Source organism: Pagrus major, chromosome 19 (assembly GCF_040436345.1).
Source record: "Pagrus major chromosome 19, Pma_NU_1.0".
In the NCBI taxonomy this organism is placed as follows: domain Eukaryota; kingdom Metazoa; phylum Chordata; class Actinopteri; order Spariformes; family Sparidae; genus Pagrus; species Pagrus major.
The window spans coordinates 12,019,720-12,038,607 of NC_133233.1; the positions used below are offsets into that span (position 1 = coordinate 12,019,720).

General features: G+C 37.9%; 2 protein-coding genes across 4 annotated transcripts; both read right to left on the minus strand.

Moving 5' to 3' along the window:
- Positions 1–597: 597 nt before the first annotated feature.
- On the minus strand, positions 598–9,738 carry LOC141014318 (B-cell receptor CD22-like). The gene is made up of 14 exons (XM_073488056.1): positions 9,666–9,738; positions 8,957–9,340; positions 7,778–8,083; positions 7,313–7,585; positions 7,146–7,236; positions 6,974–7,010; positions 5,771–5,826; positions 4,299–4,399; positions 3,545–3,928; positions 2,948–3,253; positions 2,585–2,833; positions 2,271–2,343; positions 1,250–1,289; positions 598–875 (listed from the first exon to the last, which is right to left on the minus strand). The coding sequence occupies exons 1-14, from the start codon at positions 9,736–9,738 to the stop codon at positions 660–662; spliced, it is 2,589 nt and encodes an 862-aa protein (XP_073344157.1). The 3' UTR covers positions 598–659.
- Positions 9,739–13,760: 4,022 nt separating this feature from the next.
- On the minus strand, positions 13,761–18,813 carry fen1 (flap structure-specific endonuclease 1). 3 transcript variants are annotated; one of them, XM_073488423.1, is made up of 12 exons: positions 18,710–18,813; positions 18,095–18,216; positions 17,531–17,633; positions 17,271–17,373; positions 16,791–16,854; positions 16,402–16,511; positions 15,907–16,043; positions 15,538–15,604; positions 15,156–15,287; positions 14,905–15,056; positions 14,320–14,434; positions 13,761–14,055 (listed from the first exon to the last, which is right to left on the minus strand). In XM_073488423.1, exons 2-12 carry the CDS (start codon positions 18,174–18,176, stop codon positions 13,978–13,980), a joined length of 1,143 nt encoding a protein of 380 aa, XP_073344524.1. In that variant the 5' UTR covers positions 18,177–18,216; positions 18,710–18,813; the 3' UTR covers positions 13,761–13,977. The 3 variants fall into 3 exon arrangements, with proteins under 3 accessions (XP_073344524.1, XP_073344525.1, XP_073344526.1); XM_073488424.1 differs by lacking the exon at positions 18,710–18,813 and adding an exon at positions 18,614–18,668; XM_073488425.1 differs by lacking the exon at positions 18,710–18,813 and adding an exon at positions 18,463–18,540.
- Between the last annotated feature and the right edge of the window lie 75 nt (positions 18,814–18,888).

The following is an 18,888-nucleotide window of genomic DNA, read 5'->3' on the forward strand; positions in this document are numbered from 1 at the left end:
AATCTGCAGGAAGAAAATACATTTTGAGATCTATAAACACCATGCGCACTGATTAAAACATGCACAAAATGTCACATTTTAAATCCAATGCAATGAACTAGATGTAAAGAAAAAAACATTTCCTTGTGAAAGTGTGACAATATGTGTTTAAAGGTTGCATGTTATGCTCATTTTCAGGTTTATACTTTTATTTTAGGTGTCTACTATTAACTGTTAAACACTTTAATGTTCAAAAAACAATTTTTTTCTCATACTGTCTATCGATGTAGCATCTCTATTCACCTTCTGTCTGAACGCTGTACTTTAGTGCCTGTCTCTTTAAGGCCCTCCTCTACCAAGGTTGCTCTGATTGGTCAGCTGTCACAGGTCTGAGAAGGCACCTCCAACTGTGTTTCCACATCAGCTTTGACAGTATTTATTCGACCATGGCTGTGTTGGAGATGATTGTAAAGTTGTGACATCACAACATTGCAGGATTCTGGACGGCTTGTTTAGAGTCACAGTATTTGAATACAGACTGTGTGTATTTCTCTGTTGATTGAGCATTTTGATACTTTCACAGTATTTATATGGCACCTAGACCTGTTATATAATAAAAACAATATTGAAATCTTACTTTCTCTAATATGACGCCCTTAAATAAAGATATGTCCATACATTCATTTTTTCCTCACTTGAGCATAGACAGTTTCTGGGCAGTCAGCAGTCTGTGTTAAACTGTTCGGTGTCTTGGACACTTGAACTTGAGCATACAGTACATCCAAGTTTGAGGATGGTTCAGGTCGATTGGTAAAGTCGATCTCTGCGTAATGGATGTCTTCTTTATCTGTTGCTCTGGCTGGTTGGCGAACAGCTGGCTCTTCAGCTGTTAGGCTCTGTGAAAAAAGAGGAAACAAGAAATGTTGTGATGAGCTGAAGTTGAGCCCCTAAACACTTCCTTTACTTCACCTAATTTTGTCACTCAGCTCCCACTGCTAACAAAGTGATTATAATCACAATAATCAATAACAGAAGCTTTTATGAGACAGAAAACCCTGTTTGTATGCCAAAAATCTGAATGATCTCATGTATTTGCAGATACCACAGTGTGTTGTTGATGGGGGTTGTTAACAGGATGTTTCATCACATTTCCTTTGTGACTACATATTTACCCACGAATGAGGAACCTGTTTAACCCAGTGTAGATCCCATGAGTGCAATCAGTATCAATAGAAACATAATCAAAACACACAATTCTGTTCTTTCCCACCTGGGCCTGTTGTGAAGTTGGATGTTTTGACTTTAGCCACCTAGAAAATATAAGAGGGCAGTCAGCTTAACCATTTGTGTAATAATAATAATATCAATAATAATAACAACAACAACAACACTAATAGAAATAATAATTATAATTATAATAATAATAATAATTATTATTATTATTATATTTTTATATAAAGCTGTTACAAAGTGCTTTATATATAACTTAAAAGACATAAATTAAATACAGATAAATATAACAATTAATAAACACATTAATTAACACAATATAATATATAATAATAGATCAAAGCAGGTCAGTTCACAGTTTAGAGGATTTGAAAATGAATCTGTCAACCATTCTTTGAGAAGGCTAATTCTTCCTGCCTTTACACGCATTTGATGCTGTAAGGGTGAAAATAACTTTTCAAATCTAAAACTCTACTTGATGTGAAGGTTCACTTGTGTTTGAAGGATAATTAAATTAAAGATGCCTTATATAACTGAAAGAAAAAAGGATTGTGTAACTGTGGTGTTATGCTTTCTTAGTGTCAACTCACTATGAAAGGAAATTCCTGATTTCTGCAGTGGGATTTTTAGATTGGGACCTAAGGTTTCTAACACTGTCAGCATACGGTGGACAACATCATTTACTTAATTGGCACGAACACCAATTAAGCAAGATAATTAATTTGATATTGAAAAAAAAATTGTGTAATCTGCGTAAAAATGAATATCTGTGTTGTATATGTGTATACTGTGACCATGTGGCAACATTTTAACACAACAGTAATGGGCCAAGTATAGAACCCTGAGGAACACCACAAATACACCTTTGAACTTCACCCATTTTCTCAAAAATAGAACCATCAACAATATCAGCTGCATACCTGGGCTATAAGAGAACAAATGCGAACAAATAACCAGTGTAAATAACAAGCTAATCACACATTGAAAATAAGAAAATATGTACAGAAACAGAGCTGTTCTGTGTGGATAAATCTGGATATAACTTGATTTGAGTTACTTACCAAATGGCAACAACTGCACAGATGACTACAATGATCCCAATGACCCCTCCAACAACTGCCCCATGTTGTGCTTCTACAGAAACAAAAACTTTGCAAGTCAAGTCAGAAAGTATCATGCCTCTCACCTAGCTTTCCTGTAAGGCTTAGTTTAACATACCGCATTTTGCTTTTTATATGTAATAATATAACATGCTGGCTGTGTCTGTAAAATTTGGACACAACTGATACTGTTGATATTCATATTGATGCATAAAATACATAATCCAACAACTGCTCCTATTTCACCACTGGATGAACTACGGTTCCATGTTTACCTTTATTAGTCGGATGGATCTCTGGTGACCTCTGACTACCGAGATTGTTTGTGGCCACACAGTAATAATCTCCTCCATCTGTCACATTAAAGCTGTAAAAGTGTCCTTCAGATACATTCATTGGTCCATCTTTACTGTTCCTGAACCAGGTGAAGCTGCTGACGGGAGGCTTGGCTCTGCTGGAGCAGGTCAGGTTCACCCAGCTACCTGCTGATGCACTGATGGACACTGAGGTGTTTTTAGGAGCATCTGAGGAAAATGTGACAGAGATGTGAGATATGAGAGTAACATGAGAGCCTCAATAAGATCCTTTATTTTTATCATGTGCTGACAGAATCCAATAACAAACTCTGGTTGTCTTACATGAAACACTGAGTGTCTTTGTCTCCTCTGCTGTCTTGACATCTTGTCCTTCATTCACAGGATATGTGGCAGAACAGCTGATGTTGTATCCATCATGTTGGTCTGACAGAGTGATGGTCTCCTGAATTTGAGTTGTAAAGTTTCCATCTGTGTTTTCCTCTATTTTGTTGTGAGCGTCTCGTTGGAGATTCCAGGTGAGTTTAGGAGGGGAGTGTGGACAGGGAGTGAAAGCTGAGCAGGTTATAGTGACAGACTCCTTCTCCTTCAGATCACCTGAGATCTCAATTCTGGGGCGACGAGGAGAATCTGTGGGTTCAAATCGAACATATTTGTAATTTGAGCCTTTTATATTAAATGCAGTCAGCTTCATCATGAGACATTAAAATTAATTTGGATATTTCTACATTTTTGTATTTAATAATGATACATGTGAATGACTGACAGACAGTCACCACACGAGACTTCCCTTTTTCTAAGCCTGTTCACATATGAGTGCTTTTAGCAATGAAAAAAATATCTTCATGGTTCATGTCGTTGCTGTTTAAGCCTTGAGCTGTGATAACATTATGAACTAACTGATGAAAACAAAACGCTCACCTTTAACTGTTATATGAAGAGGATCACAAGAAGCTGTTGCTGTGAACGCTTCGTTCTCAATTCTGAAGAAATAATTGTCTGTATACTTTGTGAGCAAACTGGAAAATAAAGTAGTGCAGTTTCTCTCTCTCAGGTTCCCAGTAATATTCATTGGATACATGTAAGCTGGCCGACTACTGTTGAAAATCACATTGCTACGATCCTGTTCAAATCTTGAGTCCCTCTTAATCCACACTCCAAACGTTTCTCTGCTGCTGTCAATCCTTTGTTCTGGTTTAGGTCTAAAGTTACATGGGATTTGCAAACAAGATCCACTCAGTGCTTCCATATACTTTGGTGCAGTAATGGAGAGGGCTGAACTCCTAGTACAAGCAGCCAAAGCACCTGTAAACCAGACTCATGATTAACAAACTGTTTAAAACAGTCCTCATGAAGAGAGAGACAAAATACTTTCATCTCCAGTTGACTAAGTCAGTACTTTCACAGCGACACAAGAAAACACAAAAAAACACAGTTCATAATATTTACATGAATTTAGGAAAAATAAAAAAAATGGAGTTCAAACTGTAAATGACATTACAAAATGTGCAAAGAAAATATCTACAAAGATAACTGTCATGATAAAGAAAGCAGCTGTATGTTACTGTTACTATGTTGCCATTAATTTCTTTTGACTTCACCAGGGTATGAACAGTCAGAAAAAGTAACTCTCTTTGTTAATAAAGTGCAGATTGTAAATGATGAAACAGCTCACCTGAAATGAAGAGGACACACAGTAACATGTTGGCTGTAACCATATTCACACACAGAAACTTGCTCCCTGGATTTGTAAACACCATAACACTCGTCAGTCGTCTTAATCATGTCACTTATACGTTTTTACAAAGCATTCATGTTCTTTAAAAGCAACTTCCCCATTTCAAATATACACAGGAAACTTGCAATGTGCAACCAAAGTTCACTGATTTTTATAAGTTGTAATTAACGTCAGCAGAGCTGTGCTTTCAAAATCAGTTAGAATACAAAAAATACCATGAAACACTGATTTCTTGTTTGTTTTTTTCACTTAAAGTAAAACTAAAACACAAACAGATAAATAATGTGTCTGTCAGTGCAACTAAACTTAAGGTTTAGTTTAAGAAGCTCAGAAATAAAAGCAGCAAAACGTTTCCTTACCGAACATGGCCACAGATGGAATATACAAAAAAGGCTGAGGTTATTTTAGAGTGAAATGAGGCGACAAACCACCTGACCTCGCTGTTGTGAAGAAATGCAGTGCACTTTGTTTCAAGTTTTCTAGTTTCTGGTCACTTGACCACTATGACTAAACACCGAGAAACACAGGCAGTTTTGTCTATACTGCTCATATGCTGTGAGCAGGAAGTCAGATGTTGTGACATCTTAAAGTAGGTTTTAATTTACTAATTCTTCCTCAGTTATTCTGTTTTTAACATGACTCACATGAGCCTTTATACATATATTAAATAACAGACAATGGTATTGACATATTTTAGCACATACACATACTACAGTTACTACAAAGTAACACTTCTGAACACTTTCCGCTGCATGAAAAGCTTCATTTTTATTTCATTTAGCAAACTTCACATACATCCAATGCAAAATAATGACATGGAATAAGCATCTTTTCGATACTTTAGTATTTTCCAAACCTGGATGCTATCCAGTATTGAGCGAGACCGTAATCCGTCTGAGCAAATGCGGCAAGTTACACAAGACTACCAATTTCTACATAATGTTGCTTTAATATTTCACATCTCCAATAAAATCTGTCATATTAAAACACATTTTCAAATCTCCTCTCTGAACCCTCGAGGAACATGTATTGAAAATTGCAATCACGTTTGTCTTCCTCTGAAATTGTAAAAAAAAAAAAAAAAAAATGTCCAACCAGCAACAACTCACCAAAAACATAGGAGAACATGGTCCAGGTTGGAAAATACCAATATTAGACTTTGAGAACAAAAGAAAGAGTCAGATGCCATAAATGATTTCAACATGAGATAAATTCTTCTAGGTAATGTTTTTACTTTACACACATGGTAGAAAAAACGTAATATAAAATGATTATTCACCGAAGTCTGTGGTTATGTTTAAAGAAAGTACTATTTAGTAATGACCTGGAGAACATCAACACTTTATCAGGCTGCACACAAACAAGTACAACCAAAGACGGAGAAATAATCACATCTTCATTTTCTCTGTCTGTTCCCTGATGATGACTGAGTCACTGTGTTCACATAGTCTGATTCTACGGTGTCCTGTGGAGATGAAACAAGAGAAAGTGATGGGACAGAGCTGAAAGAGTTTTAGTCACTGTAAGACTCCTAGTGGCTTTTACAAAACAGCTACAACATGTCATTTGTGTTACAGGCGCGGTGGTGTCAAGGGGCCTTAAAACACCCACATAAGAACAGCAGGTCGGGCAATCAACCACAGTCTCTCTCTCTCTCTCTCTCTCTTACACACACACACACACACACACACACACACACACACACACACACACACACACACACACACACACACAAATCATTTCTATACAGCAAAAACATTTAAATGTGTTTTCAGATTGTTAGGCTACCCTCAAGTGACCAAAAATATATTAAAGCTGCAATATGTAAGAATTGTCCACCTGTCAAATTCATACTCAAAACAAATAGTTTAGTAACTGCTAACTGTAACTGTCCTTAACTAGTTAGGTCGGTTAGCCATGCAGCTAGCGGTTCAGGCTGGGAGTTCAGGGACCAGCGGACTGTTGGTGTTTATATTGCTAGCACAGGAGCTTTGGACTGGGACTGGCTGTAGCTAGCTGGTTAGCATGCTAACTTAAGTAGATATCTCTGCAACACAATACATAGAAATCATAATGTCAAAACTGCTACTCATTCACATTCTGTTGATAATTTCTGAATGTTTTCAACTAGAATTGTTACATATAGCCCCTTTAATAGAGGTTTAAAGCTGTTTTACCTCAATTGATTTTCTTTGTTTTTACTTTTTTGGGGATTTTATTTAATGGATATCTATTTCTCTAGCTCTTTTTCTTCGTTGAGCAGCAATCCATGCTTTTATGGATGAAAACATTTAACAGTTCACAACTTTATAAAGGCTTTACAAAAATATTACCTATTGACACATCCAGCAGATACAGACTAGTCTGTCGACCAGCTAGTTACTAACCTCACCAGAGTGCAATGTCACGTGTCATGATTTGGTTTCTATGTTCTTTCCATTTCCTCAAATGACCTACTTTCAAATCATTCATGAATCTTGTTAAATGACTACATTCAGATCTGATTTATTTAGAAAAAGTCAGATTATCTACCCTCACTCTAATGTGCTGCATTGCATTGTTTGCATTGTTAAACTGATTTATAATAAATTACCTCTCCTCATCTAGCTTACCTCCAGTGGTTTGGTGGAGTGTCTTGACCGAAACCAGCTGAAAGAAAAAAGATGGTGGAGTTCAGTTTTTTTTTCCATGTAATGCAATGATGCTGATATGTCTCATACAGGATGACAAATTAGACCAATTTGTCCGTAGCTGCAAGTGATCGTATGGAAAAGTTTGTCTCACCACTCAAAGATGACTAACACACTGACGAGCGTTATGATTCCCAGTAGCTTTACCACAACTTGGACGCCAACCAGTCCAGATTGTTGACCACCTGTGACACAACAACATGGTCATCCTCTAAAATGTTACCTCCCTAAAACATAACAAACCATAATTACAGCAGTTACCTTTAAAGGTCAGCTGTAGTCCTGTTGATAGTAGAATGTCCAGATCATTTCTGCATCCACAATAGAACAATCTGCCTCGATCACTGTTGGTCACTTCAAAACCATAAACCTGTGTATCAACTCTGATCAGTTCCAGTCTGCCATCACTGAGCATGAACCAGACAAAGTGGACAATGGGAGGGTTTCCTCTGCAGGAGCAGGTCAGGTTCACCACACTGCCGACTGACACTGGATCAGTGGAACTGATGACCACTGAAGTGTCCCTGGGAGAGTCTGGCAGACACAAGAAGATTTAATCAGACTATGTAATTTCATTTATTCAGTCAACATGATAGGAAAAGTTTACATTAAATCTGACAATTTACATTGAATTTATGTAACAGAAGTGAATGGAAAATGTACATGTAATGAAAATACTTAAAGTTGCTGTTTATCTTTTAATCTTTATCTTAATTGGAGTCGTACATGAAACACTGAGAGTCTTTGTCTTCTCTGCTGTCTTGACAGCTTGTCCTTCATTCACAGGATATGTGGCAGAACAGCTGATGTTGTATCCATCATGTTGGTCTGACAGAGTGATGGTCTCCTGGATTTTAGTTGTAAAGGTCCCATCTGTGTTTTCCTCTATTTTGTTGTGAGAGTCTTGTTGGAGATTCCAGGTGAGTTTAGGAGGGGAGTGTGGACAGGGAGTGAAAGCTGAGCAGGTTATAGTGACAGACTCCTTCTCCTTCAGATCACCTGAGATCTCAATTCTGGGGCGACGAGGAGAATCTGTGGGTTCAAATCAAACACATATTTTATTCAAAAAACATATTGTAAATAATTTAGTAAGTAAACAGATATACTATAGATCAGGGTGGGGTTTTATGCTTAAATTTGAGAATTTGGTCAGTTTTCTATAGTAATAATATTTGTGTTTCATTAAAGCCCCTCAATGTGCTCAGCATCTTAAATACTATTTATTTATAGTTTAACAGTCAAAATCTCAGCTAATCTGCTTCACCGGGACTGTGTGGATGTGGTTTGATCAGATTTGACATCAACTCTCATCCCATTTTAATGCAATTTTTTTATCAACCAAAACACAGAAATCTCTCAGGTCAAATTAAACAAAACTCTCTGAACTTTTGCAGAAACATGTGATTATGTTGGACTGTGTGAGGTTGTTGAGCAAACAATTGTAGTAAAATGCAAAGTAAAACAAGGTCAAGAGATTTTAATACTTATTGAGACATTTATGCATGACTGTTACAGTAGTGAACCAACAATGGGTGAGGTTTATTCATTCATTGTAGGATTCAATCACTTTGGACATCAGAACCAATGACATGTTTATAATCCTATAGTAGATAGATAATGTTGAAGGTTTGGGTCAGTGTATTTGTTGTAAAGCTGCAAATGATGACCCTTACTGGTCCAAAGCTCCTGTGCTAGCAGTGTAAAAACCACCCCCTGGTAACCTGAGCCCCCAGTCTGGACTGCTAGCACGGCTAACTGAGCTAACTAGCTGACGATTGCCACAGTTAGCAGTTAGCAGTTATTCTGGTGATATGATCCTCCCTATTTGTTTTGAGTATGAATTCGACAGGATGCCAATTCTTACATATTGTACCTGACTGACTGAGAAAAGAGAAACTCTCTTACCTTTAACTGTTATTTGAAGAGGATCACAAAATGCCGTCGCTCTGAATGGCCAGTTTTCAATTCTTAAGAAGTATGCGTTTGTGTAATTTGGGATTAAACTGGAAAACAGAGTGGTACAGTTTTTCTGATTCAGGTTTCCAATAATACTCATTGGATAGGTGTTAACTGTGCCACTGCTATTGAGAATCACATTGTCCGGATTGTCCACAATTCTGGAGTCACTCTTAATCCACACGCCAAATGCTTCTCTTTCACTGTCAAACTCTTGTTCTGGATTAGGTCTAAAATTACATGGGATTAGCAAACAGGATCCACTCAGTGCTTCCATCTTCTTTGGTGCAGTAATGAAGAGGCCTGAATTCTGCGGACAAGCCGCCAAAGCACCTGGAAACAAGATAATGATCAACAAAATGTTTTAAACAATCTTCATGTCAAGAAAGACATACTCATATGCACTTAAGTACTAATATTTAGCCTTTTTTATTGGTTAACAACAAGCAGATGACAACTTCCGATCAGGCCCCCATGAGCTCGACCTGAATGGTCATCAACCCATAAATCTCCACATAACTAAGTCAGTATTGTTACAGTGACACAAGAAAACACAGATGCTAATTTTAACCTAAATTTAGAAGGGAAAAAAAGAAGTTTAAACTGTAAAAAATGCCAGTAACATCTGAAAATAACAATGAAAGAACCAAAGACTTACCTAAAACAAAGAAGAGGCTCAGCAACATGTTGGCTGTCACCATATTCACACACAGGACTGACATGACACTCATCACCTGGATTTACAAACACAACAGTGCACTTACTTTCCAGTTAACTTGGTGATTGATGTGGATTTATATGGATTTTACCAAGCATTTATGTTCTCATAAAGTAACAGTAATAAACATTTGCAGAGCTAAATCGTGATAAATGATATTAAATACCTGAAAACCTGGAAAATGAAATCTTGCAGAACGTCTTTTCAAAGCTGACCATAGAAAGGAAGTACAATCTGTAGAAGCAGTATAATTCTTTGCCTTGCCAAACTATCCCACAGCAAAAGGGGAAAGAAGGATGACTTATAATTGAAAAGAGAAGTGATTGAGAAACTTCAGCCATTTTCAGGAAATGTATGCAACAGACCAACATAGCAACTACCCGATTTAGCTCTGTAAGCGAAAGCAAGTTTTGTGACCACATACTGTTCCTGTAGCAGATATGACCTGACCTGAAAGACTGCAGTTGTGCAGAAAAGCTGGTGGTTGTCACCCATATCTTTAGTCCTTGTATCACATGACTCACAAGCCTGTGTGGGACATATACACACACATGGTGACATGTGAAAGAGACACAATATTCTTGACAAAGTTTACAGTTTACATACTGCAGGAAAACACTGGAAGCATTAGTAAAAAAAAATGCTTTTTTATCTTCTAGAAAACAGGAAAAGTGCCATGAATATGAAGAAAGGCGTGTTTGCTTTTGTGTTATCCCGATTTTCACAAAAAATTCGGCAGAATTAAATCCTCCCCACATTCGAGGCCGAATATTAACAAGGATTTTTACATTCAAATAACATTTACCCAAACCTGCTCATCATGCTCGTCTTTCCAAGCTCAAAGAAAGTAAAATTATTTAGTATTTACAGGCCTAGGAAAAAAGGAGCAATCCACTTCCTTGTAAGACCCACATCACATAAAAATGGGGAACGAGACAAAATGAAATATAATTCCAGTGACATCTTCCTCTTCTCCGTCAGGCTCATGATGCTTGTACCTCAATAACTCTGTTGACACTTTCTCCTTCTCCTTCTGCGGAAACATACACACTGTCAAATAATCACAAATCATTTCATAATAGCAGCACACAGTGACTTTTTAACCTCATCTTAATCCTGGAAATGTACGTTAAATTATCCTAAACGCCTATCACAGTTTAGCCCCAGAGTAAATTAAAAAAAAATGCAAAAAAAAAAACAAACGTGGAAAACGCAATGGGTCCACATACTTATATTTCCTTGCACAAGTATTAAAACATCTCATGGTCAGGGTCATTACAGAACAAATGTGTTGTCTACTTTCCAGAAGCCCTTGCATTGCTCAGTTTGTCTCTAAAGTGACGCACTTACGTTCATTCACTTTCTGTAGGTGTGACTTCCAATTCTTCAGTCATCACTGGCTTTGCCATTAAGAGATGAGCTATCACAGGCAAATTAGAGTTTTATTATTTTCTGTATCTGAATGCAGTTTGGCTAAGAAATCAGATGATTATATATTTTCCAAATGAAACAACACATGGACAACTCACCTGATAAAAATAACAATACAATACGCATCATGGGTCTTTCACTGAAAGTGGATGAACGCTGTTTGAAAATCACTGTTTTGAATTAACATAATTGATCATTAATATCAAATAAGTTAATTAAAGTGAAAATACATTTAGAAAACATTTGTTTTTTGTGTTATGAGGTGGGGGACTCTCATATAAGCAATAAAGGCAACTACACACATATTTAAAATGATGCTGTCACTAACACTAACATTTCAAATGATAAAATCTTACCGATAAATAACTTTTGTTGGATTAAAATGTAAATCGACAGTCACTATGAGAAGCCTGCAGGCCAAGTGACCAATTTTCCCTGTGAACAAAGTTCTCAGCATTTACTCAGTGGTTTGTCTGTAACATTCCCCTCCACCACTTCTGTCACTCCGGTCTGTCAGCCACAAAGACAAACCACATGTTTTTATAACTCATAGTTAATAGCCACAGTAAGACTGACTCGTTTCAGCTATACTCCAGTCAGTTTGATGACGTGAATGTATATGTTCTTTTCAACAATAAAGTCTTTACAGTTATGTCTGCCACTGACAGTATAAGTATAGGTCATGTATTAGGATTTAAACTGTATGCACTTTATGTATACCTCAAATATAAACCAAATGCAAGTGCCGCCTAGTGGTCAGATGTGGTATAACCATAACTGTATGCTGGTAGGGAAACACATTTTTTGATATTTTTGATTTAATAGTCACTAGTACAATAATATCACGACAAAAGCCCCTTTAAGATGCCAAGCCCGGTCACAATCTAACAATATTATAATGTATGACAAATGAAAAATCCACTCCACTACTCACAAAAAATGACTGCAATTTCCTACTTTTTTGGACTACTTTTCCCAGTGGCTCAGTGCTTACAATACATACCAACCAAGGACCTCGCTTCAATAACACATGCGATTCGCTCTCCTTACTGAAATTAGGCTGAATTACACTTTAGTCTACCGTCACTGCTAATGGTGCAGACACTTTGGCATTCAATTATTTTCCCTCCTCCTGAGACTTCTCCCTCCTGAGAGGCAAAAGTTTAGTTGTTGGATGTGGTTAGTTGCTGTGCATTAACTCTAATCCATTCCAGTCTGCCATCACTGATCATGAACCATAAACAATGGAAAAATAGTGGGTTTCCTCTGCAGGAGCAGGTCAGGTCCACCACACTACTGACTGACACTGGATCAGTGGGACTGATGTCCAGTCCGGAAGATCTGGCATATGGAGAGATTTTTGAGTGATGAGAAAATATTTAGTGTAAGATGTTCAGGTTTTCTAACTCTTTGCAATTAGTTTTAGTTGCATGATACAAAGTGCAGGAAGTCTTTCAACATGCTGTATTTACAGAATTTCATCAGTCTAGAAAGACCCACCTCCAAATGTAATGTGACACGGAGAGGGTGGAAAATTACTTTGTATTGACCTCATCGGACAGATTGTGAAAACTAATGGACCAACAAAAGAACCCTGTGGTACCCCTCTGTTGTTGTTACAGGTCAGGCTAATTTGAGATCATACACAGAAAAAAATAGTCTTGAACATAATCATAAAATGTGTTTTATGGTAAAATGTTTTGTGCTCAGTGACTTCAGGGTATTCACAAAGCACAAAAGGGAAATAGTTGTTAAAGTTACAAGTGTTACCACCTTCTTATATCTCTACGGCAGGTATCTCCAAATCTTGCCAATTTACACCCGATCAAGATGAATAAATAGCACTACAGGTAGAAGAAAAATATGTACTTTTGATTTTTGGGTGAACTGTCATTAAGTCACAGAATGTAAAATCTAGATCATCTAGCTGAGTGTCTTAAAAATAAACCTTCAGCTTCAAATCGCATTGTATTCAGAGCAGCCTGAGGGGAAAATTGCTGTTTATGGCAGCAGACAAAGCTGGTAAAATTTGATCTGCTGGATTGAGGGATTGCTGTATTTAATCTCTGGAGTTCTCTGAAGGTTCCTGGTTTTAAAGGGTCATTACCATGCTTTATCTCAAGCTACAGCTCTTGGTATCTGAACCGGATATTTCTCAGCATTTACTCAGTGCCTTGTAGCATTACCCTCGACCACTTCCCTTCATCTCTTGTCTATCAGCCACACAAATAAACCGTTTTTTAGAACTCACACATGATCACATTTAGAAACATATACAAATGAAACATGAAACTCCATCAGAAATTAACGGTGACATTTCAGCTGTACTGCAGTAAATGTCAACCAAATGTCTTCTTGAGGAAGTGGCATCACACTAACAATTCATTGGTCTCGTCAGCATGTGGATTTATGTGTTCTTTTCAACAATAGTTTTTATAGTAGTGTCTGCCACTGTCACAACATGTATTGGGACTTAAACCGTATGCACTGTATGAATACCCCAAATATAAACAGAATGTGCTATGTTCTCTGCTCTGCAAAGAAAGAATTTCCACATTATGATGTACAGTACATGAAAAGGCAAATGACAAATTTCTCTACAAAAAGACTTCAATACTTTTATTCATTTGTTTTACATCAACAAAATCCTGTTTGGTCACGGACATACAGTTTTTCAGCCGAACTTATCATCAAACACAACCTCTGATTATGTAACAGCTTTTTCTTGCCTCACCTGGAGCTTTTTTGTTCTCTATTTAATAGATGTTATTCATAAAAATAATTGCTTGCCAAGGGAATCAAAAGGAGCCCGATGTTCAGTCTATTTCCCCTTCCTAAATTTGCCTGGTGTGGCTCCAGTCTTCTGCTTCTTTTTTGCTGATCCTTTAATCTCGGGTTCCTAAGTGAGACAAAAGAAATGGAACAAATGAGTGAGACGTTTACAAGATAACTGAACTGAAGAAAAGAAAACACATGGACTGGAAAAAATCATAATTTAACCTGGTATAAAAATAAAGCAGTCTACAGAACCAATCTGCTTACTCTTTATGGTTATTAAAAGGACTAGATCAAGATTCCCACATGCTACTGTAGGTGGTTAAATTAATTATAGATTAAGTACAATCATTTTAGAAACAGAAAGGTGTTGTTTTACTATATGTACCTTTCGTTTGGAGGACAGAGATCCAGTGACAGTGAAGAAAGAGTCCAGTCGTCCCTGAGTGCTGCCCTGTCGGCTCTTTAAAATCTTCTTACAGCCGTTACGCATCCTGTCCTCACTGCAAACATATACCCAAATCAATCAATCAATGAATAACATGTAATCCTATGCACAATGTTAATTCCAGCTGAACTTTCCACCATTTTTTTTTTATCAGCAACAAAAACAAGCTCTTAAAACAGCCTTTAAAAGACAAGTGCAAGAAGAACAAGTGACTGAAGTAGATCTTTAAGAGAAACGTGATTGTATGACTGGTGTTAGAAAGGGTTCACTGTAAAGAACCCTTGCATGTGAGCTAAAATCTCATTATATATAAAAAGGTTTTCAGCTCAAGAGATGCTAAAACCATAAATTCTGCAGCAGTGCCACCTAGTGGTCAGATGTCGTATAACCAGCTGTTCTGTTTATACAATCACGACAACTCTCAATGTCAACATCCACCATCAGTGCAAGAAAACTCAATAAGCAAGCAAAGATGATGACTTTTATATGCAGTACAGTGCTGAAGACAGTTTGCTAATGGTTCACCTGAACTGTTTCTCGTCACACATGAACTTGATCAGTCCCTCCTCATCCGGCTCACTCCACTTCAACTCCACTGTGGCGCAATCCACCACTTCTGGTTTCAAGAACAAACCCCGGGCCTCTCTGTACAGCCAGTCCTCTGGAGCAGGGTGCTTCTGCAGGAAGACAAGCAAAATGCACACACAATGAATCAGGACTGGACCCCGCTTTATTTAACTGGCTGAACTTCTGCACTGTAGCAAACATCAACTTACGCTGGGGTCAATGTTTTCAAGGATCTCCTCAATGCAGCCGTGCTGTTTGATCAGGTCGATGGCTCTCTTTGGGCCAATCCCCTTGATGGTGCCACAGTAGTCACAGCCCAGCAGAATACACAGGTCTATGAACTAGGATGGACAACAGAGAGGAGAAAGTTAATGCAAGAAAGACCATAATATCACTCACACAATGTACCTAGTCCAACTGTGTTTATGGTTCCACAGCACACACAGTTCTAATTAATATGATCATTTTGTGACATTTCTATGATGAATGCATCATTTGGTTTACAGAGAGAGTGATCAGCACGATGAAAGTGGTTCAAAATGGCGCTCTTGATCATGTAATGTGCTGCAACTTCAAGAGAACAAACTGTACCTGTTCATTGGTCAGGCCGATGTCCTGCAGCATTCGACTGAAGTGGAACTCTTGGATAGGAAGTTTCCTAAAACAAGAAAAAATGACGTTGATGGTTATCAAATCCTCCCTGAGCTGGTACGACAATCTAACAACACTGCCATCATTAAAATAGAACATGTGAACAGTGATAACAAGTATTTTGTCCAATGCTGCCACCAAAACAATTAAGGATAGTTATATCAACTATAGAAATAATTCACAGCTGACATCAAAAGTTGCACCAGAAACAAAACGGGGGAAGACATCAAGTCATCTTTATCCCCTGAACATCTGTGCAACAGTGGAAACCAATGACACAGTAACAGTGGGGCGCAGGTGTAACATTACTTTGCTTCACTGGCAGTCAGATGTCTGAGCAGGACATTTGTCCCAAAGGTCAGACAATCCATGTCCTCTGTCGCTGTGGCAAACACCTTCCCTGCTTTAACCAGAGCAGCACAGCTGGCCTCCGCCTCACATGGAGCCTACAACACAAAAACATATCCAATATGACATTTCACATACACCTGTCCTGTTGCATTTGAGTACACTTGACATGGGGGAAAAAAACACTTTAGTTACCAGGGAAGCAGTACAGAAGCAGACATTTCACTGCATATTAACTTCAAATGTATTTCTCTAAAAATATACTTTTTAAGCCTTTTTGCGAATCATAATTCACATACGTTATGGCACAATGTTTTATCATTTGTTTCATATTTCAACATTACATTTTATGTCTTTCAGATTCCTTAAAGCTGGTTGGCAAGTTCACTGTTAATATAAATGTGGAAATGTATTTAAAGCCAGTAAGTGTTGTATCAAAGGGAGAGTTGATCTCACCTCAATGTAAGGCACTCCCATCAGAGTCAGCAGCTTCTTGCAATCATCATTATGCTGCTTAGTGACTTTTACTAGACGCTTGCTGAATTTATCAATATTCTCTTGTTCCCCTGTGTTGAGAAAGACACAAATTGCAGATATTTTAAAACATAACCGAAGTCAAACATTTTAACAATCTTTCACATGTAAATAAATCTTATTGTAAAAAAATACATTACATTAAATGCTGGCTACTGTGCCAATAAAACAGATTTTGATCTGTAGAAAAAATATAATTTGTTTGCCCTCATTAACAGTGTCAGGGACTGCGTAAAACACAGCAAAACAAATCCAGACCGGCATCAGTCATGACTATTGTTAAAATAAAGTGTAGAAAGCATTAACTATACCCATTTCCTGGGCTTGAGCCAACAGCTTCTCAGCTTCTGCCCTCCTCTCCCCTCTCTTCTCCAGCTGGAGGTGAAGATAAGAGCAAAGACAGTGTGAGAAAGAAGACAGTTACAAAAATAAAAGATAATTCAGTATTTTAAAAGGAAAGTGAGAGCGAATGTAAGTCTGTAAAATTCAATTTATGTTTTTCCCCTTTTTATTTCAGAATAAATGCTTTACACATACAGACAGTTTTACAATGTTTTTTCGCTTTTACTGATCAATCAAACAACAGATTATGGAGACTAAAACCACAGTCAAACATAGTCAAGTGTGCCACAATCAGAGACTCTATGCCTACGCACACAAAATGTTGATTAATGTCACAGTATCACGGTTACGTGCAAACAAAAGCAATACTAAACAGCAACAAGAATAAATCTAATCCAATCTGATTACCAGGAAGACCAGCACCTGAGGAAATCAGAGCCCATACAAACCTCTGCTGATTTGAGCTGTGGGGGCTTGCCATCAAACACATATACTGGTTTGATGCCGTGTTCCAGCATGCGTATCGTCCGGTAGAACATTCCCATCAGGTGGCTGAGAAAGAGAGAAAGCAGTTCAGAAAAAAATATTTCAGCCTTGATCCCAGAATTGGTCTAGGGTCCATCCAAGAACTACTGTACTGTATCTGTAACGTGTCTCCTTTATGGCTCCTTGTCTGAACGTCAAAGTGTCTATATGGTGGGGGTTGTACCTCGTCGTCTCTCCGTCCTCATTCTGGAGAACGTTCCCGTCCTGTCGCACAGCAATCAAGAACTGGTAGATACACATGGAGGCATCTATAGCAATTTTCCTGCCTGCAAAAGTTACAAAAAGCAGTTAGTAAATGATTTAGCATGTTCTCAACATCAGCAACACGATAGCATTGAATGTAACAATTTTCCTACCTATAACCTGGTTTCTATGTGAGAATTCATCGACTTTATTATCAGGTAAATTAGGTAAGGTGAATCAGATTATTCCATTTGAAAATTTATTTGAAAATAAAGTTTTGAACCCTCAATTTGAAACTATTACTACACCACAATGACAACTTACTGGGTAACTACAATTTGGACCTGCGGTTAATTAATCCTGACATAAAATCTGATATAACTGTCAATTTCTAAATGATAGCCCTTTATTTTGATATATCTTCCATCTTTGTTGTCAAACTGCATTGATCCAATTCACTGGAGGGAAATCTCAGTTATTTCTAATGCAGACCTCATAATCCTAACCCTAGATATAAAAGGGAAAAGGGACCTGTAATTGTTACCGAAATAGTTCTTGATGTCCTGCTCTTTGATGGCACCAGGGGCCTGGTCAGCAATCACCTTGGCAAGTCCGTGTATTCCCATTGTGTTGGGCTGAAGCTTAAACTGAAAACACTCTGAAAGTCTGAAAAACAATTTTAAAAAAAAGCTTGATGATACTACTGACGTTTACACCGATTCTGAAAGCACGTTCTTCGCTGTTAAAAACGTAAGAGTAATACACCACTCGCTTTTACAAGTTTACATTTCGTTTATATTGTGTGCTGCTTTGTCTCATGTACGCCGAATTAAAGACAATTAACTGATAACAGTCACCATCTAACGTTAGCTGTGTTCCATGACTGTGGATTTACAGTAAAAGGGCGCCTACGTTAAATTGCCAGTTTTTTGAATGAAATCCGGGGTGCAGGGATAGAACGTGTCCCAAGAAGCTAACTTTGCCGCAGAGCTAACTATAGGCAAGGCTGCAGACGTGTAGCTAGCGTGTGAGCTAAACACATAAAGAACGTCACATCTATTACCAATGCACATGCTTTTAGCGGATAGCAACAGGTGTCCCCACTATATTTAACATACAGAATTAGGTTAAACCGTTTTATTGTTTACAACGGACTCACCGGGCGCCTGCTCCACTCGAGTTTGTGCACTTGTCCTGGCTTCTCGGGCGCGAGGAATTGCGTCTCTTTCGCGGGAAACCAAATCGCAGCCATTACCTATCAATCTATCGAGCGCGGCATCGTGAAAGACGCTGGAGAGCATCGAATCGATAGTGCAGGAACGATTAAATGGGTCTGAG

Excerpts from the sequence above, each read along its gene's own strand:
- LOC141014318 (XM_073488056.1), bottom strand. The coding sequence starts at position 9,738 with ATGAGTGTCATGTCAGTCCTGTGTGTGAATATGGTGACAGCCAACATG. Across the intron at positions 7,586-7,777 it reads AAAGACTCTCAGTGTTTCAT|ACTCTCCCAGGGACACTTCA; the intron begins GTACGACTCCAA and ends TGTGTCTGCCAG. Across the intron at positions 2,834-2,947 it reads AAAGACACTCAGTGTTTCAT|ATGCTCCTAAAAACACCTCA; the intron begins GTAAGACAACCA and ends CATTTTCCTCAG.
- fen1 (XM_073488423.1), bottom strand. The coding sequence starts at position 18,176 with ATGGGAATACACGGACTTGCCAAGGTGATTGCTGACCAGGCCCCTGGT. Across the intron at positions 16,855-17,270 it reads CACAGCTCAAATCAGCAGAG|CTGGAGAAGAGAGGGGAGAG; the intron begins GTTTGTATGGGC and ends CTTCACCTCCAG. Across the intron at positions 14,435-14,904 it reads TGTGACGAGAAACAGTTCAG|TGAGGACAGGATGCGTAACG; the intron begins GTGAACCATTAG and ends ATATGTTTGCAG.